Genomic DNA, 25,580 nt, shown 5'->3' on the forward strand with positions numbered 1-25,580 from the left:
TTTTTGTTGCTTAAACATTGCAAATGAGGTTTTATGTAAAATGATTTTGCTTTAATTTAAACCACAATAATTTCTGCTGGTGTAAAGACAATGTTGATTATTACAGTTATAATAATGCAATAAGATACATTATATTAATACACAGACTTGACTGAAAACGTGGAATAAACACCTGCTAAATTTAATAGACGGTTTCAAATGTTTATTGAATTAAATATAATTTCTATTCAGGGCCGGCCTAAGGCATAAGCAAACTAAGCAGACACTTAGGGCCGCAGGGCCACTAAGGGGCCCCCTGAGTGGAGCTGATTTTTTATTTTTTTTAGTAATAATTTCTATGTCATTATAATATCAAAAACACACAATTTCACTATGAACTGATACATTTTACAATAATGTATATATATTTGATAATGCATGTAGAAATCATTATTTTATGGATAAAAAGAAAAAAGAAATGCTCTTGGGGCCCCCTGGTGGTCGCGGTAGGTACCGCAGGCTTCACGGTAACAGCTGCCCAGCAACCAAACGTCCAAAGCTCCGGTCAGAAGTTAAGTTAGCAAAACAATGTCTCAAAAAAGGACTTATCCTACAGGGAGGGAGAGAAGAAAGAGGAAGAATAGAGAAAAGCCGAGATAAAGGTTTGTTTTAATATGCCTTGGTAATGTAATGAAATGTAAAAGATTTGTAAAGCTGCTAATAGAAAGTTAGCTTGATAGCGACCTGGATCGGTCCAACATTTATGCTAGCATATTTATGTGAAGCTGAGTTTAAACTTTAAATGAGTTGATTCTCGTGGTTGGCTCTGTATATTTCTGAGGTATTTTGGCTTCAAAACGACGTGTTTAATAAGAATAATTAAAACTTCTCAGTGTTTGACATTGTCTAGCAAAATGTTTTTACGTCAGGCTACATGGCTGCTACATCGATTAGCTGCTCCATGCTGTAGTTGGGGATTTGTTGTTTGCTGCTCAGCATAATCGTTTTGTGGCTAAAACAAACATTATTTTTACATCAACTTCTAAGTTATGTGAAACTTCTGTTAAAGTCATTTGAAGGCTCAGAATCAGTCCAGTACCAATACACATTTTCAGAGGAGAATTACATTTTTAGCTATTGGAGTTACGTTTAAGAGAAATTTATGTAATCAAATAATGTCATGTAGAGCTGCACCGATTGCAGTTTTCTGGCCGATCTCTGATTACCGATCTTTAAAAAGCCTGACCTGCCGATTTTGATTTTGGCTGGTATGAATTTCTTTTGTCTGTCTGAAATGTCGCTAAATGTAGCAAGAAAGTCACTGAGTTGGCAGTCCATTTTGCTCTTCAACAGGAGTAAATATTAGCAGATAATTGATGTCAACATACAGACACTCACATGTTGTTAAATGTAGCTTTTAAAACAACCTTCTTTGGATAAAAGCGAGCACCTGAGCGGTCAAAAATATTTCCAGATATTTGTGTTTCCTCTAAGTGGAAGTTTAGCAGTCATCTCCCAAAGGGCAATTTGCTTTGCAGACAGCAAGACAAATATGTAAAACAAAACAAATTATAATGTTAGCACACACCAACACCCATGCAACACAGTACAATAGGGATTTGTGGTGTACTATTGCTACTACTCATTAAATGTGTCTGAAGTGTGAGAGCGCTGTGACAACAGAAGGAGAAGCGGAGTCGGCGCTGCGGTGAGTTTAAATATTAATTTATTAACATTTTTGGCATTATTGCTTTAAACATAAAAAAATAGAGGTGGAAGGAGAAAAAGTACAAATTAAGGACGTGTTTGAACTAAAGATAAAAATGCTGCAGATATTCCACTGAAGACCGTTCATCGGTCTCACCATCAAAAGTAAACAATAAAAACAAACTGAAAAACACCCTCTACAGTACAGGATGACGTGATTTTACACCAAGCATTTTCAGCACATAAATAGCAGCAACTCGGCGTCAAAACGAAAAGAACAACTTGCTCAGCCTCGATCAAATATTCCAGCAAAGGTTGAAATCCAGCAGCCTGGACTCGGCTGCATCTTTCATTCAAACCTTTTACTGTCCGCATCGATCGAGTTTTTCTGTGGCAGATTATTTCATAAAGGTTCAACATTTCATGCAGGACAATCTGCTCATTCGGCCTCATGTTAAGACATATGTATAGGTTTATCTTTTAAAGGTAGAGCTTAACAGGGAACTGTCTCTGACAGAACAGTACTGGTGATAGAAAAAAGACAGGTGAGCCCTTTAGATGTAGTCATTACCGACTGAAAGACACCTGACGAACATACTCCTCCAAAAATCTATAGGTAGCTGTCAGAACGTTTTCTCAACAGATCTTTAACTTTCTGCAGGCATAAAGAAGGATGAATCTTTTGTCTTTGCTAAGAAGTAAAAAAAAAAAAAAGATGACAAGAAAATGTAGAACAATTTTGGCAAAAAAACAAAAACAAGCAAATTTGTCACAGAGCAACAAAAAAGAAAAAAAATCAGAAGAAACTTAAGAACACATTTTGATTATCAAATATACCTGAGAACAAGTATGGCTTCAATTTCAAAATACAAATTTAACATTTACATCTAAATTTTGATTAAGCGGTAGGGAGAAAAAGACAAACTTTTAAAATCTCCACATGGAAAAGTTAAATAACCAAATTCCTCATTGCAGTTTTCCACATGAAATTAAATATCAACATATAAAGTACCATTTTTTTTTCAATCTTCCAATTATCTGTCTCTGTTTAGTATTTTTCCTTAGTTTACAGTCACGGAAAAGATTGTTTTTCCAGCATATAGGAATAAAGACGACAATTTGAAACGCTGTAAAAAGTAATTAAAAAGAAAAATCTGGAAATTAGGACAACTCCACATCCATTCTCACTTGAAATAGCTAAAGTTCACACATGCTTATGATATCCGCCATGTCTGATTAGAACAATGACACTTTACGTAGATTTATCCTGTTTAGACCTCGGTTTGTTTAAAGTGCTCCTAGCTGCTGAAGTGAGATTGAAGGCCATTCAGAAAGAAGACAGTAGCAGCTTATGAGTCTGTGAGGGATTGAAGGAAATTAATATCAGCCATTCCAACGAATGGAAAATCATCTACAAGTGAAGGACATTCAAAACAGTCAAAGCTCTCAGGCCTGGCTGTCCGACAAAGTTCACCCTGAAAGCCGACAGCAAGATGCTGAACGAAGTCTCCAAAATCCACCAGGGCCGTACAGAGCGGCTCTCGCTCCCGTTAGCTTCCAAGAAAAACATGAACATGAAGATTTTACTGGAACAAGCTGGAGAGAACAATGATCTTTGGACAGGTGGGGGATATTTGCTTTAAATCAAACACCTGTCAAATTACTCAGAGATCAAAGTGAAGATTGGGGCAAATGTTCCTCAGATTGTCAGCAACAAGAAACGTCTAACTGAATCTCAACCTAAGTTGGTCAGACTGGGTGCAAGTTTTTTTTTTCTCAGTTAAAAATCACATTACTGCTGATAGTTCTTGTTCAATGAATAAAACAAACTTAATTTAATGTGTGTACATGTAAATGAATCCTCGTCTTTCACAAAAAACAAAAAAGTATATCTGAATTTGGTATTTTCCCCCTCAAATTTACAAAAAAAAAAAACTTTTTAACTGCGAGAATAAAGGGTAGAATATGAAATGTGATGATAAAGATTCACCTGAATCACAAAGGTTTCTAGACAGAAAAAAAGCACATTTAAAGTAAAAACAAAAAGTGAACACAACTTTTTGTGATGACTGTCCACAGAGAGAAACCCTCAAAAACACATTTCAAAATAAATTTCTAAGTCAAAACTGAAGAAACACAAAAACATACCAAATATTTTCGCTCTAATTTCTAGTCCAATTACCTTAGTACAATTGAAACAAGACAAAGCTAACTTTTCAGCAAGATATAGGAGCTTATTACTCAAAAAATCCTAGTTCCACTGGCAGATCATTTCACTTATAACAGCACATTGATCCCCTGTTATAAGTGAAATAATCTGCAAGTGGAACCAGAACTTATTGATCAATATTGCAGAATTATTTATGTAAAACAAACTGCTTTAACTTTCTGAAAAGTTACTTTAAAGTTATTTTTGTCATATTTCAGGCTACTTGGTAAGATTTTGTGTTTTTGCAGTGAAATAAAGTAAACACCAACCAGAAATAACATCCAACCCTGTAAAAGCTGTTTGTTTTGTTTTGTTTACTGATTGTTTTCCATTTCAGTATATTCTAAAAAAAAAAAAAAAAAAAAAGATCTCATAATATTGTTTAACTTCGGTCTAGTTTAGAAGCATAAAATGTTTCCATCATCTGGTCAGTGAGGAAACCAAAATGTGCTTTCCTCAAATAAATAGCCTAATTTTTTTTAGATTTATTCTATAAGCGTCATTTAGTTGAAACGTTTCAGCTGGGTTCAGATTAAATAAGGACTCTCTTTAAAGCTTTAAGATCCACTTTCTCTTATTGCAAGGTAACAAACAAGAAGCATAAAAATAGCTTTGATTTCAACAAATTATTATTGCACTTTTATTTCCTCATAGTTACCTGAAACAGCTTCCTCCAAACGTGCTGCGTTAACCTGGTGAAGCAGCTGGTTCTACCGAGTCGCTGCTGCTTCCTCACAGGACTGTGAGCCGTCTCACCACTGAGTGTCAGTAATGGACCGTCGACAGGAGCTCACAGTGGGAGCAAACACTCACGGTCATGGTAAAATGAAACTACACCTCCTTTAAATTCAGGGGCTTTTCCATTTCTGCCTCATCGTTGTAGAATAAATAAATCACATTTGCAGTTTTCAAATAATTTCATAATCTAGTAACTCATTTTAACCAGGACTGCCTTTGCTGATCTGTTTGGTAACTGAGGTCTCTTTTACTTGGACTTTTACATTCATTATTCAAGACCTTTTTTTTTTTGGCATTTCATTAAGCCTCATGTGTCAAAATGAATAACTTTTCCCTCCAAACTCAGCCTACTTCAACAGTTTCTTACAGTACAAAAATCATTTCATAATAAAGCCGTTTCTTTTAGGCACAGATGTCTTAAAGACCTTACTTTCATGAATCTTTAAGATGCGTTTTGTCAGCATGTAAAGTGATGTTTACGCCGTAAAGGTGCAGTGAAGATTTTGGAGGAATCATTCATCATCCCAAAGGTTTCTAATTGTCCTGGTTTCTGTCACCCACTGAGGGGGTGGAGTTCAACTCTGACCTTCTCCCCAGTGCTCATCATCCCAATGGTGGGATAGAAACCGTTTGGCGGCAAGGCCACTTCCCTTTTCCCCACCACCTTCCCGTTCCGTGTGAAAAACACCTGTTCCAACACAAAAGCAGGAAAACAAGCGGTGAATGTCGACCAAACGCATCCGAGTTACGAGTTTTTACATTCCTGCCTTCAGACAGAGTCTCACCATGACCTTCCTCCCCTCCAAATCTTCCCCCTCGTCCTCTTCTTCGTCGTCGTTGTTTGCATACAGGTTGTTCTGCACCTCGCTGGAAGCCACGTCCAGGTCAAAGTCGTCTGCGTCATCTGAAAGACCGGCGTCAGCGTTAGGGAGCCGATCAAAGAGTTAGGAAAGAGAGACGACGTGAGGACGTTCACCTCCTCCATCCACGCTGAAGTCTCGTGGGAACATGATCCCACAGCCCATGATGTCTCCTTCGAAGCAGCGCGGCCCGAACGGGTCCCCCACCCCGCTGCCGTGGAACAGCTTCCCGTCGTCTGCGACCAACCAGGAAGACGTTAAAACCCAAAATCCAGCTTTTATGACATGTTAACGTTAGAGATCATTATTTTTGATACAAAAATTTTATGGCCTTGTAATTTCCTACACAGACAGCTGACTTGACCCTTTTCTGATCTTTCATCGACTGCCAAGCCTGTCACAATAAGCAATTAATTGCAGGACTAATTAAAAGGAGTTTGATCATTTCCATTCTGATGATTAATAATCTTTGAAGAGTAATGTTGTTTACAGAGACTTCCTAATCCATTTCATTTATTGTTCTTGGTTGTCGTTTTATTTCGAATATTTTAAATATGTTCCAGCTCCGGTGTTCAGTGTTCTTTACAACATTTAAATTTATTTAGTTTTGAGAGGGTGAGCTTCATTATTATGCTGTTAACAATATATTGTTTGAAAACCGTCTCAAAACAACAATATTACTGTTTATTGAAATAATTACCACAGGCTGATCACCCTGTGCTGCAAAGCACTGATGCAGAAACTCAAACTAAAGGATCCACAACGAGAAGTACTGGATTCACTGTGATGGAGATACTTTTCAGCAGATCCACATTTCTGTTTCAAACATCCCGTTTTATTGAGCTCATCTATATTCAGAGAAACTGGGTTTAGTAACAACTACAAAGTATCAACTGGATGTTCTTCCTGGCATTTCCTCAGCCTGCAACACAATTAGTTGAAATGAAAAGATTCAATCTGCCAGACAATATAATCCCCGTGCAACATTCGTCTTCATGCTTCCTTCAAAGATCCGACTCTGATCTACAATGTTGTCCATTTTCTGACTGTTTTCCTTAAAAAGTTTTTGTTTGCTTCACATTTCTGTGTAGTGCCAGCATTGAACATGCTATTTGTTGGATTTCTGTTCCACTTTTTCAAATATTATCTCACTATGACATTCACACAACTGAAGGCAAAAGAAAAAAAAAGATGAAATGTCTTTTAATAAGTGAATCTTATCATATACTATAATCATATGAATATTAAGATGACCTGAAACACAGAGCTTTGCTGAGATGTTAATTCCCCTCTGACTTTTCCACATTTTGTCACATTAAAACAACATCACCTAATTGGGTTTCATGTGAAACGCAGAGCATAAATAAAATGGAAGAAAAACTATAGTCTTAAAAATTGGATCAAAATCCAAATTAAAATTTAAGCCATGTGGTGTATTCATCTTCAACCCTCAGATTTTAACTGTAGTCGTTAGAAAACCAGCCTCGTTTATATAAAACGGGAGGGGCTGGGGAACATCCACGTTCTCCATCAGACCAGAGAAATGTCTTCCACATGTTTGCTGTGACGTCTTTCAGTTTCCTTCAAACAATGGCTTTCTTCCTGCCACTCCTCCACTAAGCACATTAAGGATCGATGACTAACGCTGCGTTCCAGTTGCAGAGGAAGTGGGAATTCTGAGCTGGGTTTGACGCAAGACCCGAGTTAACGGCGTTCTATTTAGGGAGATGAAATTTCAACATGGCGATGCCCATAAACATTGTTTCCAGTAGCATAAAGGTGATTTGAAGCTTTACTTTTCACCACTTTTAGTTTGTTCAGTTTAGAGTTGCAGACGCTAAATATAACGCATATTTTAGATACACTTTTCCACCACGTCTTCCTGCTGCTGATGTGAGTCGGAGTCGCTCCCAGTTTCCCAGTTGGAAATCCAACTGCAGAGGACTTTCCAGTTGATTTTTCGGACTGGAAAGTCAGAATTTCCCAGTTCAGAGAGCAACTGGAACGCACCATCATAGTGCTGTCAACAGCCTGAGCTGCAGATCCGTCTCTGATCCGTCCGCTGTTGCCGTTTGCTCTTCAATGTTCCCTTCAGGAACAGCTGGATTCATCCTGAGATTAAATTACACCCAGCTGGACTAACGCAAATATGCACAACTTTGAGTGTCTATCACATAAAATCCTATTGAAATACGTCACAGTTTTTGGTTGTAATGCGACAAAATGTGAAAAAAAGTAATAGTTATTGGGAATCCAAGCCAAATTCCACGTTTTATTTCAGACACTCACCAGCATGAATAACAGTCTGGATAAACAGGAATCAATCAGACGCTTGGAAAAGAGACGATTGACCTGCTGCCCCATCCTGGTCATAATGAACCTGCTGAGCTAGTTTTCACATGTCCTCTTGGTTATGTTTGCATCCATCCCGCCGCTATCCAGTCAACGGCCTGTGCTGTCATCCAGCCGGTCGCCAAAACACACCCAACTCTGCATCCAAGAACTTTTTGTTCTCCTCTTGTGTAATAGTATTTTTGTGTGATTTCATACTTTTCAGGAAGTGAGAAGTGTCAAGTATTGAGTTTCTTTCCAAGTGCTATTGAAACTGCTCTTAAGTCTTGAATCTATAGAACATGAACAGACAGATCAGAGATGATTCACCTGCATGGTAAGCGATGGAGCCTTTGTTCCAACCTGGATGTTTGTCCTTTGGATAGTCCTGCAAACCAAAAGACAAATTACCTAATTAGAAATAAATCTATAGAAAACATTAAAAGTGTCTCAATGAACCAAGTTAAGCTCTTAAACCATTTGCGTGTCAGCATGAATCTTGAGGATGGCTTAGTGGTCAATTAGAAGAACTGTATCATCTTCCATCAGATGTAGCCTCTAAGCTGTGAAGGATTTTTCGGGTTGAACCGGGCATCCTACACGTGTTTTACTGGTCTTACCATTATTTGAAATTTTATTGGTTAAATCTGGCAGCAGGGACGACCACTGCTGGTCGTCCCTGCAGTGGTCGACCACTGCAGAACGAGGAAGGATAATCCGATTGGTTTGATCAGCGGTCATATACCAGTTCAAATTGTGAAACAGAACCAAAATCAATGGAGGATGAGGCAATATGAAGTCCTTAAGAAGAAAAATAAGCTCTTTGTGCAGGAATTTCAAAATAGACATTAAGTGAGCTTGGCATAGCATACGATGCAAAAACAAACAGAGCCTGGTGAGGTTCAGGCAACTCAGCTGCGTCCGGTTTCTTGATTAGTTCTTGAAGTTGAGGTTCATACTCGGAAACAAACTTCTTCATTTAAAATGGATCAACATAGAGGAAAGAGGGGACAATCAGCAGATGATGCGACCGCAAAAACAGACTTCTTTGTGAACGGTTTACAACGTTAAAGCGACTCGCGTGCGTAGACGAAGAACACTGAAGATCACACAGCAGCGCATTGTTTATGGAAGTAACAATTGATAGAGGCATTTTAAAGTTATTCAGCAACAGGAGCTGACAGCATTTGTCACATAATCAACAACACAAACATTAAGAAAAATAACTCACAACTAACAGCGACAGTAATGTCTGAAGAGAAGCCTGTTTGGATGTTTAGTCAGAACCAGTAGTGGATGGATTGTGATGTGAAGCGCTTCAGTAACAAAGGCTTCTTTCATAAGTTTGTAATTTTAATTTTTAACCATTTTTTATGCCTGGACTTACTGCATCCGGCTTTTTCTGGTGCAGAATTATGATGCATGTCTCGCATCAATGACATACAAGTTGGATAAAGTGCGACATGACTCTTCTGACTGCAGAGGCTTTGAAAACAATCAGATATGTATACGATTTAGCACCACAGATTGGATTGTTTTGGAGGGGTAAAAAGATCAGAACCGGGCTGATCAGACTGCGATGAGAAAGTCAGATATAGGTCTGCTGTGAGAACCTAGCCTAAGTTAGCCAAATACCAAAACCTTTTCTCTGTCACCACAAAGCTTCCTAGAGGAGACACTCTTCTGCTCCACCCCCAATATCTGATAAATTAATTTTTGTTTTAATGAGCTGAAAACATTTATTTAAACCAAAGAAATCTGTAATGTTTTCCCTGCCATGAATATGTACATGAAATGGTTTGTTTACAGGCAGAAGCTAAGAAAATGTGACAACAGAGGCGGTAATAATGGCTTGGGAAAAAATGCGAGGGCATGAATTGGGAACAGAGCAAATTGAGAGCACTAGAAGGAAAGACTGCAGTAAACCAACACAAACACCACATACCCATTGACACTTTCCCCTTGCTAAAGGAAACAGAAAAGGAATCCACAATAAACAATTGCTCATTTATCCAGAGTACTTAACCTCTGAGGTAATAAGCGTCAAGCTTGGGTTACGATGATAGTGAAGAAGATGTTTTGATTTTTGCAGCAGGAGGTAATGCTTCCCATCAGCAGCCTGATGCCCTTACAGGAGAAGATGTGAGGAATGACCCTCTGATGGATTTATAATTCCTCAACTAACCGCAGACATGGCAAGAAAAACAATTCCAGGAAAATAATCAACCAAATAACAGAGCGCTATTCTCTACGCTGTCTGACTTGAGGGTATAACAAGCCCACACAGAGTAAGTCAGAGCAGCGCAGACGGGGCAATCTTAGCGTCAGCAGCAATAATTCATCATCTCCTGGGCTGTGGGTGCTATCGCAGCTGGCAAAGCAGTGCTGCGACTCTGATGACTGATGTTCAATCAATTAAAGGCAAACAGTTGAGAGCAGCAAGCGAAAGCATGCAACGACATCGCATTCCATATCCATATATACACACTCACACTCACACACAAACGACATGATAAGTGCCCCCTCAGCAATTACTGCAGCGTTTTATTTATATTAAAACAGGATGGGCTCAATGTTCGCAATGATTTCATTTGAGGCGAATGACGGCAAACATTCAACGAGGCTTATTTCCAAAATACATATCACTTATTACCTTTTTATGAGGGGAAGAATTAAGTAAGACTTTATGTGCCAAAATTCATTCCTATCTACAAATGGAATTAATATTTCTAAAAAAAAAAATCTGATCTTATCTCTTTGCCATATTGAACTGTAATTCCTCCATATTGGATCAGCGCGTAAATGGAAGAAACAACTTTTGATGGAAAACCGGACATGGAGGCGAAATGAGACAATATTTATTCAGTTGTTAACTTTTCCTCTAACAGTCATCCATCACTTGCACTGGAAACACTGAGAGCAAAAGTACATACGAGGGAGACGGATGGCGAGGTGTTTGAGGAGGAAGAGGAGCATTTAATAAAACACAGAGCGTGTGCAGTGAATTAATCTCTGGATTGATGTAAGGCAGCGGCTCTCACCCTGCGTGCCAGACCCAGGGCGATGTAACACTTCTCTCCAGCATCGGTGATCTCCAGCTCGTAGTAGTGGAAGCGAGGGTTGAGAGGTCGCCGAGCCTGAGCCAGGCCCACGTCCATGATACCCTTTCCTTTCCCCATGTACTCCAGCAGCTGTGGGTACGAGAAGAAAAATGGCCCTAACATCACTGGTTGACATCAAATCAATAATTTAAAAAAGTTGCACAGAGATCAATATAATTTTTTATTTAATTTTGAGAAAAATTTGCCTTTTAAAGGGCAGTATTAGGTATTTTCCAGAGACAGTGTCATTTTATAGCACAATCAAACAAGTGTGTTACCTTCAGTTGTTATTAAAATGCTTTATATATCAAATATAACTTTAAAGAAATTTTACTTAGTAATTTTAAGCCTTGAAATTAGGTCTTTGTCTCTTTAAAACTCCTGCTCTTTCTGAAAAGCCTCCTTCAGGAAGTCATCACAACATCACTCCTCTATTAACCCTTTAACAACATTTTTACCGACATTACACTGAGAAGTACTGTAGCTCATATAATGAACTCAGCAGATGCTCAGTTCCACCAGGTGTTTGCTAATTTCTGCAGGCTGGTCTGAAGGAGCTGAGTGGGGGAGTCAAAGAGAGGAAGCTTTGAAACTTGTAAACTGCAGCCCTGAGGAGGAGCTGCGCCTCAAAGATGGAGCTAAGTCCAAACGGGCTTTTTGCACAGCTGAATGGTTGCCATGGAGATTAAAGGGTTTCTCAAACATGCATGAAAGACTTAAGACAACACTCCAGGTATATTTTTGATGAGAATAAAACATCATGTAAAGCGTAAAAAAGTCAATTTTACATAACACTGCCCCTTTAAGTAATTTTAGAGAGACAACTTTGTTCGTTTCAGTCTTCTATCCAAAGCAACTGACTTTACTGTTAGAAATAGATGCTCTGCTTCCTTTTCCTCTGAATTTAAGCGAAATGGTTCCCTTATATGCAGTAGAAAGGAGAAGTTCAGGAGAAGATGTTATCTTCTCCTGAACTTGTTGGAAATTAAATAAACTCTGAAGAGAAGTGAAAACTAGCAGCTAGTCAGACATGCACTTCCTGCTTTAGCTGACCTTAGCAATCAAAATGAAAACATTCATATCAGCTCTATGTTTTATTCAAATGTAAACAGTCAGGCACATCTGGAGCTCTTCCAGCTGAACTACCTCCGTGTTTCTAAGCTTCATGGTTTGAGTCATCCGGCTGCATCAACCTGCCAGATCTATTGGCTTTCTGCCTCAGTTGTGCAGCAGCGGCAAATAGATTTTATAGCCGTTTGATAATTATTCAGGCGGAGTCCATTTACCTGGTGAGCCAGATTGATACAGCGTACATAAGTCCAGCTAGTTAGCTTCCAGCAGCTTATGAGAATGAACTCAATTCTCCAGATAGGAGAGCTATTATAGACGATAATGTCACAGTAAGTTCAAACTAACCCTTTAGTGTTAAACTGTTTATCTGTATGAAAACCAGTTTTGATTGGTTTGAAATCCCCACCTGGTGTGATGCTACGGTTTTGAAAGCAGCAAACCGGACACACAGCATGATGCTACCAACACCGTACACAGCAGTGGTTTTTTTTAGCTTTTAAAACCTAATTATGCAATTGGTCAGTTTGATGTTGGGGATTCGTTAAAGCCGTTCCAGAAGCTTGTGTTTAGGATCATTGTGCTGTTGGAACACCTAGTTTGGCAAAAGTATCAATCATCTGTCCTAAACTGTGAAATTAGAGACAAGAAATTTGGTTAGTTAAATTCAAAGTGCTGTGCGACCAGTAACGGTGCCTCACCAATAGGATCCTGACTGCTTCTTTACCCATTAATTAACTTTCCAAAACCTTTTTAATCTAACTAGGCCATTTTTTGTGTGCATTTACATGATACCAGGCCATTTATATTGATTAGATCCCCTGACTCTGAATTGCTTCTCCTTGTGTAGAAGTGCTGCTGTGATCTGGGGATCTCTGCCCCCTGCAACGGGAGAGTCCACAACGTGATGAAAACTGTGAAATCCCACCAATGCAGCACTAATCTCTGTGAAAATGTGTGAAAAATGTACAGTACAGACCAAAAGTTTGGACACACCTTCTAATTCAATGGGTTTTCTTTATTTTCATGACTATTTATAAGGCAAGAAATCCCACTTATTAACCTGACAGGGCAGGTTGACCTATGAAGTGAAAACCATTTCAGGTGAAGCTCATCAAGAAAATGCAGAGTGTGTGCAAAGCAGTAATCACAGCAAAAGGTTGCTACTTTGAAGAAACTAGAATATAAGGGGTATTTTCAGTTGTTTTACACTTTTTTGTTTAGTGCATATTTCCACATGTGTTATTCATAGTTTTGATGCCTTCAGTGTGAATCTACAATGTCAATAGTCATGAAAATAAAGGAAACTCATTGAATTAAAAGGTGTGTCCAAACGTTTGGTCTGTACTGTATAAGTAAAGTTGATTTTAATCATACTCTACTGGGCTCAACTCCCAGTAGAGTCCAGCAGAGTACTTTTTCTCCCTACTCTGAGAAAAAGTAGGGCTTTAGTTGGGATCAGTCGGCACTCAAAAGACATAATTTATGACAGTTTCGTGGCTGCTTAAATCTGGAGCTGATTTAAAATAATTTCTAAGGTTTCTACGGTTATTAAAATCCATAGATCTGTCTCGTAGTAAGAATAACTACACACACATGCTCCAGCTGCAGCAGCGGCATGTCTGCTCTGTTATTAAACATTAGGTATTAATCAACCACTTTGGGCAGCTGTGAACACTTATACCTGTATTTGACAAAAATGTAGCAGTCAAAATATTTTGAAAAGGCTTTGATCAGAGTGTCTCTTTCTTTTTCCCTCTCATTGGAGACAATAATAGCAGAAATCAATGATTCTTATAATTAAACATTTGCACAATCATTGCAGGGTTTAATGTATTTAAATGAAATGTACTCCTCAAACCCCTGTAAAATGCAGCCGGAATTGGTTTAAATATTGTTTTTGTTTTTTTACTTATGGGGGTTTAAAGTTAAGAGAAAATATAAACTGCAGAGGATATAAACTAGTTTACTGAAATGAAAGGCTGGGAATATTCAACCTGTGAAATTATATTAGAAGTTCACTGTGAATTTAAAATGCACTCTTTTTCTGAAATTCATTTAAGTTTGATTTCCTATCATCAGTCCACTCTGAAAAAAAGAACTATTTCAATGAAACCTTAATAGACCCAAACTAATCTTACTCTCACAAAAATGATGCAGTTTATGTCCCACTTCTGACCAGCTGGAGCTAAAGTCATCTTTCGCTTCCTCTGTAAATCATACAAATCATAAAGAAACTGTAAAGCTTTAAAAGGTAATTTAATGACTGCATTAGCTGAAGGTTTGCAGGCACCTTAAGTTTGCCATACGTTTGCCTGCTTGTGTAAACCTGCAGTTTTTTGCATCAGCATGACGGCAGTTTTTATTTGTGGAAATGGGAGATAAAATATCATTTAAAGCCGTCTAAATAGAATATAATGCAGAAAAAAACTAAGATAATGTCTTTTGATTAGTGAGATTAATTTCACAGTAAAACAAATCTGATCTCATAAACTATTGCCAAATAGTTTTAAACACCTCTCAGGTGCGGAGCACTGTTAATGCAGCGGTGGAATATAAGTATGAACATTTCCTGACACATGTGAGTGCGTTTGGGTCATCAATGGAGGGAGCTTGTGGTGCGCCACCTGTAACACGAAAGCTCACGTCTGCTGCTTTAATCTGTCAGGCTGTCACTTCTAGACTCAACATCGAAAGCTGCTGAATGTGTCGGGACAAGCCGGGTTACAAATCCCAGGAGAGGTGGATGTGCACAGCGTGTAGGCACAGTTCACAGCCAAACCATCACTTCCTGTTGCAGCTGAACTAAAGACACGCCGCTCTGGCTCCGAGATAAAACAACGTCGATGGTTTATTCATCATGCTGAGCAAGCAGAGTTTGTTCAGCAGATTGTTTATACATGATAGTTTGTACAGTGAATGATAAAACTCCCAGCATGAGGCTGGCAGCACGGTCAAATAAGAGCCTTCATGTTAAGTTTTATAATTAAAAGTTGTTCTATTCAAGCTTCAGTATGAAATAAATAAATAAAAAATAGCCCAACTAGCACTGGGACTAGCAACTAGCTGGTTAACTAGCACTATTTTTATTTTATTATGTTAAAGGTAACTTTTGTAAAAATATCTCTCTTTACATATTTGTTTGAACTATCACTGTCCTGACAATAAAATATGAGATAACCTGTAAGAAAAAAAACTTCCTTCTCCCAATACCATCTGCACAAATATAGTGGCGCATCAGAAACAACCAGAGCCAAGAGGAGGGTTTAAGCGCCATCAATTACACTCGTGTACGAGGTGCTCACACCCTTCATCCATTTGCTCTCTCCCGACTACAGTTTTCCTATAAAAGTAGCCCCAAATTTACACTGAATCCAGCTCCACCGTGCTATTCCCAGGCAGACAGCAGTCATTACAGAGAACCCCAGTTTCCACTGCTTTTGTCCCTTCTCCACTCTGAACTCCAGAGCAGCAACAAGACGCATGCATGGAAAATGAGAGATCACACGATAAAGCCAGTGATACAAAGAATGAGTGGTATTATATAAAATACTCCAGTTCTCAACTTCCAGAATTAATATTCATCAGACAAAGTGAAAAATGAACAGTAATCTAGATTACTTTAAACACAGTCAGTTTGGGTCACCAGGTCAGATACATAAATCATTTGTATAGCTTTTTTATATCTCAATAAATCTGAACCACAACAGGTTGTAGCTTTATAAACATCGACATTAATTTAGTATCTACACACATTATGAAATGACGGTCCAGTAATTATGGCTGCATGATTCGCACTTCTTGGTCTGATCTGTGATTTAACTACATTAGACAGCTATGGTCTGCTCCCATTCAAAGGAGGTTTGAAAGGTTTGATGGAAGAATAGAAACAGATACACTTTGTGTAGATAACTATTGAAATTTAAAGCTCACAGTACAGTACATTTAACAGCTATCACAACTATATGCAAGGGAAGCTTAAGCAACTCTGTAACACTGATGTGATCTGTTTACTCAAGATGTATAGACTGCTCAGTCCATTGGATAAGGGACATTTAGCTGATGTAGAGGCTGATTTGCTTTCTAAATGAGCTGCAAACTCAGAATAAACAGAGTGCTGCCTGTGTGCTGCAGCGTCTAGATGGCGCAAGCTGGATGCTGCACAGAGCAAGTGGAGACAAAATGACTCAGGATGAGCAGAAGTACATCTGAGCAACTTTTCGTGTCATATGTTGCATCTCTGCCACTCTTACTTCTATTTATAGCTACAGTGACTGACAATATTATTCATATAATTTGACTTTCTTGGGATTTTGTGTGACAGACCAACACAAAGTGGAGCAGAATTGGGAACCTAAACATGACTAATAATCTAAACTAGGGGTGCCCAAAGTCGGTCCTTGAGGGCCGGCATCCTGCATGTTTTAGTTCTCTCCCTGGTTTAACGCACCTGGATCAAATGATGGCTCGTTAGAAGGCCTAGAAGAACACTGACATGCTGAAAAGGTTACTACCACCATGAGGAAGAGAACTAAAACGTGCAGGATGCCGGCCCTCGAGGACCGACTTTGGGCACCCCTGATCTAAACTGTTACAGCTTCACAAAACCCAAACAACACAGCAGATCCTTCATGGAAAAGGTTGAGGACAAGTTTAAATCACATTTAGGTTGCAAAACTCAACAAGGACGACATTATTCTGAGAAGCAGCTAAGAGATCATGGTAACCCTGAGGAAGCTGCGGAAATAAACACCTCAGGTGAAAACAATGAGCTGAAAGGACATCTACTGTACTAGTTGTGCACTCCACAAATCTGGGCTTTATGGAAACATTAAGAAAAAAAAGCCATAGTATAAATAAAATTTTCAAGAAGTCAATGTTTTAAATTCAACACAAGCCATGTAGGGGGCAGAGCAAACCTGTGGAAGAAGGTGCTCTGATTAGATGAGACCAAAACTCAACTTTCTGGCCAAAATACAAACACTCTTCACGGAGGAAATCCGTCACCCTAAAGAGACCATCCTCATAGTGAAACATGGTGCAGGCACTATCATTTGGTAGAGACTCGTTCTCTTCTGGGAAGGTGGATAGTGCTGAATACAGGAAGAAAACCTGTCATTAAAAGAAAACGACTTAAGACTGGAGCAGAGCCTCATTTTCCAGAGACAACAACCCTCAACATAAATCAATGGGGTGGTTTAGATTCCAGCATATTGATGTATTAGAACAACCTGGTCAAAGTCTAGACCAAAATCTGACCGAATCTGCAGCAAGCCATAAAAACTGCTGTTCACAGACAATCCCTCTATCAAATCTGACTGAGCTTGAGCTGATAATGAGCTCAGCTAAAGGACTAAATAGAATGTAGATCAAAGTTTTCAGATTTTTATTTGTAAAAACTAAAAATAAAACTTTGCATAATTTTCCTTTCACTTCATAAAATGCTACCCTGTGTTGGTCTAACGGATTAAATCTTAATACATCGACGATTGCAGAAGTAATGTGACAAAATGTGGAAAAGTTCAAGAATAATAGCTACTTTTGCAAGGCACAGAACGTTCCGTTTTGTTTTTTGTTACATTTTTGAAGTAGTTTGGGGTTTTTGGGGAAAAAAAACCTGCCAAAATATTCAGAGGGAGACTTGGTAAGTGTTTTTAGGTGTGAGGTTTTCTTTGCTAAAGCTAGAGAACGGGCATATTTGATTAACTTCACCCATTTAACACAGCACTTGCAATATTTATTCAGACAATTTTTCATACTGCTTTTTTCTTTTCAGTAAAGGTGCCATCAGTACTCACAAAAAACTCTCATGGACAAAATGAAGAAGAACCGCAGCCCCATCGAAATGCAGATTTTCTCACATTGAGGCCTGAAGAGGAGGCCTTTGCAGCTCATCTTCGTCTAATTCCATCTCTAGTTTTTAAACGTCCAACTTTTAGATGCTAATCACAGCTGACGCTGCCTGAAGTGACTCACGCAAAGAAATTTTTGCACATTTCCCTCAGGACTGACAAACCCTCTGAATGACTTACCGTGCCCGTCACTTTGACGTCATGGAGACGGCTCCAGTCCTCTTCATGACTATCAACTATCATCTGTCCATCATCCTCCTCCATCCTCCATTCAGCATTCAGGTCCAAAACCACTTCTTCCCCCAGCGAGTGCATCCCCACTGCAGGGTAGAGATCTTCAGGAGACGCTGGGGTCTCAACACTGCCGATCTGAGCAAACGTTTGGAGACCCGGAAAATGTTTAGAGACACATCTGGTAGGGTTTGTATGTGAAAAACAGGACACTTACTTCTTCACCGTTTTTGGTAAAATACACTGTTATCTGTCCGTCATCGGAGTCAAACGATATTCCACAACCAATTTTGTCACCTCTGCAGCATTTGGCACCGAACTGCTGTCCAACTGTGCTGCCATTATAGAGCCTGCAGGGAAGAGACATAGGACATGTTAATATATGAAATGTGACGGGTTATTTGCCATGCCAAGGCTTATCATCATCTAAATACAAGACACATACAGCACTTTGAAGAGACTTGAGTAAAAAATATAAGAAGTGCTGAAATAACATGCAGCGACTTGAAACAGAATTAATATCTCTTCAACTTGTTACATTAAAAAAGCAAACTATAATGTATTTTTATTTGGATTTATCAAAAAAAACAGCATCAACTAATGGATGACTGAGGAGGAAAAGAAGAGGGGATTATCTTGGTAAGTTTGCAGTTGTGCCATACTCTTTCCATTTTAAATAGATCAAACAAAGCTCTAAGCGATGTTCAGCTGTTGGAATATTATTTTATAGCCTAACACTGCTTTAAAATATACTGTATACTACTTCCCAGACTGGCTGGAAACTGAGATCAAATTACAAAGGCAATGCTAATAGAAATGCTAATGTAAAGAATGAATTAGTAGCATTTCAAAAGGTTGGACTGGATTTTATTTAGGGGTATTAGGTTGAAGGGAGCAGAAATACAAATCACAACACACTTGAGATTCTTATGTAAAAAAAAAAAAAAAACACAAAAGAACCAACATTAATCCATCACATAAAATCCCAACGAAATACAGAGACATTTCTAATTGTAGTTTCACAAAATGTGGAAGCGTTAGCGAGGCTTGAACTGAGCCAGAGATGAACTAACCTGCAACCTTACAATTCACAGTAAAGATTAAAACAAATCATCATGACCTACTTGCCATCATCTGCATGAAAAGCTACAGAGTTTGGGAGCCAGCCAGGCTGATGGTCCAGCTTATGGGACTGAGGCACCAAACCGACAGCAATCATCCCCCTCACTCCTGTATCATTGACAGTCACCTGGAAAGAACAAGGACTTCATTATTGCAAGATAAACACATGCCAAGAGCCAAAGAAGCCCTCTGGGTGGGAATGCATGTTTATGTCTGGTATGTTGGGACAAACACGGGAATATTAGAAAACGAGAAGCTGAGAGGAGATTTACTGCCTCTAGTTTTTAATGACAAAATCGATTAGATTTTATTTTGCAATGAGTTTGTTCTGTTTTTGCTTGATTACATTTCTAAGTCAAGCATTCATAACTACACAGTGACCACATGATATCAGCTTCAGGGCGCCTGATGGGGCACATTTATAGCACAATCCACAGAGACAAGGAAGAGGAAACTTTCAAATTGTTTCCCATGACCTCATTTCACCGCTGGTTCAATGGGCATAAAAAGAAATAATCCTGCGATTCCCTGTAACCAGCAGAGAAACCCCCACATCTCCAATCAGATCTCCAATCGGTAAACGTTTCACTTACTGCCACATATCTACGGTTTTCTTTCTCTTCCTGAACAGCTGAGTCAGAAGAATGAGCCGCCAGTAAGTTTCGGGGGTGAAAACTTCACCGCACATTAAACCAGCCAGGATGTAACTGTAAGGCAAGTTAGAGCATGCCGAACTCAGAAACACTCACTGTCCTCGGATGCTTGTCATGTACAGTATCTAGATCACAAAGAAATGAGCAAACGCTCAGAAACCACAGTGACGGCCAAAGATAACTGAGTCATAAGCGCCCAAAGGTCAAAAATTACAGCCCAAGCTTATCTTTATGCCTCGGTGCTGCAACTGTAAGGACCGAATTTTTAATAATCTGTTAGAAAACAGATTAGTTGGGATTTTCTGAATGTTAGTTAAGTGTTAGGATTTGAGCCGATCGATAACATAATTAAAGTTTGGCATTCTTCAGAGCAAGCCGGCATAGTTTAGAGTCAAATTCAACACCACAAAAAGTTTTGCAATGTGACAATAGACATACAGAGTTCCTTTGACAAAAGTTTAAATGACCAAATAATTACAGCTATCTGAGTAATGAGCCTACTACATTTCTACTTGTAAAGAAGAACTACTGAGTGGTTTTACACATTTATTTTGAATGTTTCCTCTGCAGCAGGAAATACAGTTCTGCTCAGAAGTTTTCCCACATTCACCACAAATATCAATGTCATCATTTTGGTGCTTTTAATGATGCAGTTGAACCGTTCTTTTTCCATTGTGGATTTATGATGCAGAGTTTTCAAAACAAGAAATAGAGGCAAAAGTTTGAGTTTGAGTTGATTTTACCCAACTTACACAGGGTTAAAATGACATAATTCGGCTTAAATATATGAATATTTACAACTAATATTAGTTAATTCAATTCAAAAATATAGTAATAATACCCATTTTATTTTAAATATTTATAGCTGTGAGTAGGAAGGATCTCCTGCAGCAGGTTGGAAGAACCCTCTGACTCAAGAAAACTTCCTGAGTTGATTCATCTTTCTTTACACAATCAGCTCCAGAACAGAGTCAGCCTTCGTTAAAAAGGCATGTCTTTTCCAGGCACATTGTGCCATTTTACAGCACAATTAAGTAACTCCGTTACCTTCAGTTGTTAGAAAAATGCTGTTTTTTCCAACATGACTTTAAAAAAAAATTTGATTTTGCAATTTGACGCCTTAAAATTGAGCCTCTGTCTCTTGCTCTTTCCGATACCCCGCTTTCAGTGCGTCATCACAACAATAATTCTCATTAGAAACTGTTTTTGTGGAAATAGGCGGCACTTTGTGGGAGCCCCCGGATGTTTGCCATGGGAGAATAAAGTATTTCTCAAAGATGAATGAAATAATCAAAGCAAAACTCCAGGTCTGACTTAGATGACGGAAAGACATCATATCACAACATAAAGCTCAAAATAGTCAGTTTTACACAATACTCTGCCTATAAGATTTGTTTTGAGAAAACCAAACAGCATATCAACACAAACACCTCATCAGCTGCCATGAACTGTGGTGCAAGGTTGATGATTCAGGCTCATTCTGCAGCTATGGAACCAGCACACCCTTTGGAGTCATCGAGTCCGTCATGAACTTCTTTATAGCAAACTATTCTAGAGTCAATCTGTTCCAGCATCCTGGAACAAGACAATGAACCCAAACACAGCAGTAAATCCACAGTGAATGGCTGAATAGGAGAAACTCAAGCTGTTGCGATGAATTAATAAAGCAGAGCTCTCAACCTGACTAAACCGCAATGGCAGGACTTTAAGAGTAGTACATGGACAACATGAAGTGATGTTGTAATAAATAGTGGGTCAAAATTCCTCTATAAAGATGTCAGAGACTGATAGGCATGCCAACAGCAACTACTTCGACTCATTCTTGCTAAAAGGTGTTGACTAATTTTGGGTTCATCTATGATAAATAATGACAGTCTGGCATAGCTTGTATTTCTTTGTACACCCGAGGCAAGAACCTGGTAAACTCTCAATGAATTGTACCATGCAACAGCTGAGTAAAACTCTAAGACTGAAGGAGGGTGTACTTTTATTTCCCCAAGACTGTGTATCACATGGTGAGTAACACTAAAGCTGCTGCTTTCACATTAATAGAAACATGCATCCTGTCATACAACAAGTACCAGAGAAAATATGAGCTCCTGTGTGAAAAGAAGAATAGAATAAGAAGGAACCATCAGCTCTTACTTCAAAATAGCGCCTCTTTTTTGACAAAGGTCTGCCTGACACAAAACAGCCGACCTCATCTGAATCCCCATGGTACCTACAGATTCATCAGGAACAAGACAGAGTTATTACTTCAGCTGAGAGCATGCGGCTTTCTCACTTTCAGCTTGTCCGTCACTATTACCTGAGCATGTCGCCATCTCTGAACATATTCCTCCACCGATCCCGGTAACGCACTGCTCGCACATCACGAATTTCTCGAATTCGTCTCCTCCAGTTCAGAAAGCGATAATGAAGGTTTATGTCGTCCATGTCTGAAAATCATCCCCAGCCTGAGGCATAAAAAAAACAACAAAAAATAACAGACACTGGATGCAGTCGTGGTTTTAAACATTAATGTTCAGAAAAGACACAAAGACATGAAAGGTAGAAGATTGAAAAAATAAATCAAACAAGAGAATAAAGTTGTGGGGTTTAAACACATTGGAGTAGAGATGTCTTAGTGGTACTTTAAGTAGTTTTATGTGCATCATTATTTTGTTTAACTTAATACAGTTTTCCGTTGAACTTAAACGTTATCTTTTAACCAACCAGTCAACACTCTTTCCCATCCAATGTTAACCACAGGATGATCACCACTGTTGCTTAACAACAACATGTTTATGGATTTATGGTTTATGGCCAAACCCTTCCCTTTGAGAAGTTTGAGATTTTCCATTTAATCCCATATTCCAGAGACAAGTACAGGCCTGGACGTAGACTCAGCTGCCGATGGGCATAAACACAAAACAGTTTTAAGGTGAGATGGTATTGGGCCTTTTCCTCAGGTCTTTAGATGCTTAGAAGCACTTGTAAAAATGTACCGTTCAACAAAAAGGGAGTCACCTAACCAAACTCTGAACTTCAGTTCAGAAAGTCTAAAAACACAAATACAGATGTGAATGGTATATTAAAGCTCAGCATAAAATATTCAAGTAATTACAAATTAGATCCAGTTAACTTTTTTCATTTTTATCCGGTGAATCTGTGACTGGCTTTCCTGTAAACTAAAAAGCAGTTTATTATTAAAAAGTTTATGGCGCAGTTTTGTAAATCTACATAAAACGTATCCAGAATGTAATATAATTTATTATCGTATATCTTTTTTTGTCATTCCTATTTTAATTAACCATATATCATAACATCACCGGGTATCGTTGTCTACATACTTTACTGCATTCTGAGTAAACTGAATTGATCTGTTTTGTCTTTCTACCGACAAATAAATCAGAAGTATCATCCTGCCTGCTACGTCACTCTCGTTTACCTAAAACTGAACTCTGTATGTTTCCTATGTGGAGGAACAATGACTTGAAACCATGAGTCCTTTATGGTTAAACTGACGTCTAATATCAGTTAAATGCGACTAATTACCTCGACTTAACAGGTCGTGTGTTCTGAAAAAGTAAATAAATACCGGAGATGCTCAGTTTTAATGATGGTGTATGAATACGTCCTAAACCATGAAATTACGAGCCGCCCCTAAACGCAGCCTCGTAAAGTACACGCAGGACTGTTGGCCGGCTAGCTGTTTCCAGCGTTAAAACATTACCGCGCCGTGGGGCTGATTATGAAACGAAAACAGCAGTTTACCCCACGTCACGCCGATGCTATTCAAAGACTCTTAATCTTATGCTGGTTTCTTACTGTTTTATTACTTGTAACGCGTCGTCCGTCGGGTTTTTCTTCTTAATTTCAGGAGGTGAAGTCTGTCACTTTATGTCCAACCTGCTCTCCCGGAAGTCCCGCCCCTTCAACCAATCAAATGTGAGAAACTTTTAACCCGCGCAGTGCCAGAGCGCAGTAGTTTTGAATGTATTTTACTCATTTTCTAAAAACGATATATTTTTTTTCTTTTTTAATTTTATGTGCTTATTTTGGTCCATTTCATTTTGTTTTCTTTTTCACTTGTTTTAGTTATGTACGTGCTTATTTTATTTTAAAATTATACTTTATAGTATGTGGTGAGAACTATCTTTTATTTCTGGCTTTTGACTTCTTATTTACAAAATCAGTGTTGTCACAGACTGTGTAACGGAGACCACTGCCGTAGGTCAGTGACTCAGAGTGTGGAATTTACAGCCTGGGACTGTTCTGCCCTAAGCTGCTAATGTTACTCACTGAGCATTTAGCGACACACCTTGACAAGTCATTTCCTCACAAACTGCAACCAAGTTTGAAATGCTGTGAAATCATTCAGGATACTGTTATTAAAGAAAAACATCACAAACTGTATACTGAAACGTGTCAGAATAAAATTGTTCTGCTCTCTTGAAATTAATACCTTTTTATGTCAAAAATCAAATGACGCAATTTAACTTGCAGGATTTCTAATATTGTTTCCATGGTTGTTTTTATAAATTAATGTCTGTAGTGACTATAATATGATAAATGCTTTTATAAATTAACTTGTAATCTGGTTGACAAATGTGTCTATTCCAACTACAAGATCTGAAGCCATTTGTTCTCCAATATAAATACTACTGGTGGAACCTGGGTTACGATTAGTGGTAATCGGAGTAAATTTTAGTATTACACTGTTTAAAAGGAAAATATGAAACAAATAACAGTTTAATTTGGCGCTTATCCCCAAAAAAACTAAAGCTGGACTAGTTTGAGCATCTTCTACCTACATGTTAAGTAGGAATTTGGATCTTGGAGTAACAATAATTTCCAAGTCAGAAAACCAGTAAGATTTATTAATTGTTGGCTTCAGTTCAAATGATCTATTTGCCAATTTTGTATGTATATTTCGCTAAAGTTCTTTAGAACTTAAAAAAATAAATAAATAAAAACATCCATGCTTTTAAACTGTGGCATATGAGTTTATTTTTCATTGAAATAATGGACTAAATGGCAACCAAGAGCTTAAATCTTATTTATTTTAGCTGTGTGTTATCAACTAAAAAAATATTGTACCATCTATTTTCTTGTTGGATCCGAATCCACTGATCAAATGAAACATCAGAACTGCAGAACTACTCCAGTACCAAGGTGGTGAAATGATCATCAAGCACCATCAATTAACCAACTGACAATACAAGCTAACAGCAGTGCATGTGTCTGCATTTTATACATTAAAACACTAAAAGAAAAACCTGTACAAAAAAGGTACTTTGTGCATTTTGTGCAAAATATTTAATGTAATAAAAACCACCAGAAATGTAAATTGTGTAACTATTGCAAATATCACTATAACACATTTTAGTCATATTGGATTTGTGGCTTTAGGGTTAGGAAGAAACTTCTATAGTGTGATCTTTAAATTCTGACTTTAAGGGGACCTTTCTGCACATTTTTCCAAATTTAATCTTAAAATGTAAATCTAAATAATTAAACTACATTATTAAGCCAAAGCCTAAAACTTTTTTTCTTCTCGTTTTGTTTTAATTTCACAGAAGTCATGTTTGAACTTTAGATCTCTTACTTTTTAAAAGTAAGAGATCTAAAGTATTACTGATGCTAAATATTCATTCAGTCACTGGGTAGACTGGGTTCTGGCTCACTGGCCTGGTCTACCACATTCAGGCATTGTCTCCGTAAATAAATGACTCTCCAGATGGGGA

At 38.3% G+C, this 25,580-nt stretch overlaps 1 protein-coding gene across 2 annotated transcripts; it reads right to left on the minus strand.

Moving 5' to 3' along the window:
• Window positions 1-4,242: 4,242 nt before the first annotated feature.
• Window positions 4,243-23,757, minus strand: LOC102219559 (SPRY domain-containing protein 3-like). 2 transcript variants are annotated; one of them, XM_023325689.1, is made up of 11 exons: window positions 23,673-23,757; window positions 22,160-22,307; window positions 21,997-22,072; window positions 19,201-19,325; window positions 18,294-18,426; window positions 18,026-18,214; window positions 10,866-11,015; window positions 8,155-8,212; window positions 5,610-5,729; window positions 5,419-5,537; window positions 4,243-5,321 (listed from the first exon to the last, which is right to left on the minus strand). In XM_023325689.1, the coding sequence occupies exons 2-11, from the start codon at window positions 22,285-22,287 to the stop codon at window positions 5,187-5,189; spliced, it is 1,233 nt and encodes a 410-aa protein (XP_023181457.1). In that variant the 5' UTR covers window positions 22,288-22,307; window positions 23,673-23,757; the 3' UTR covers window positions 4,243-5,186. The 2 variants fall into 2 exon arrangements, with proteins under 2 accessions (XP_023181457.1, XP_005799922.1); XM_005799865.3 differs by having other exon boundaries at window positions 23,662-23,757.
• Window positions 23,758-25,580: the final 1,823 nt, after the last annotated feature.

This window comes from Xiphophorus maculatus, chromosome 20 (genome assembly GCF_002775205.1).
Source record: "Xiphophorus maculatus strain JP 163 A chromosome 20, X_maculatus-5.0-male, whole genome shotgun sequence".
Classification (NCBI taxonomy): domain Eukaryota; kingdom Metazoa; phylum Chordata; class Actinopteri; order Cyprinodontiformes; family Poeciliidae; genus Xiphophorus; species Xiphophorus maculatus.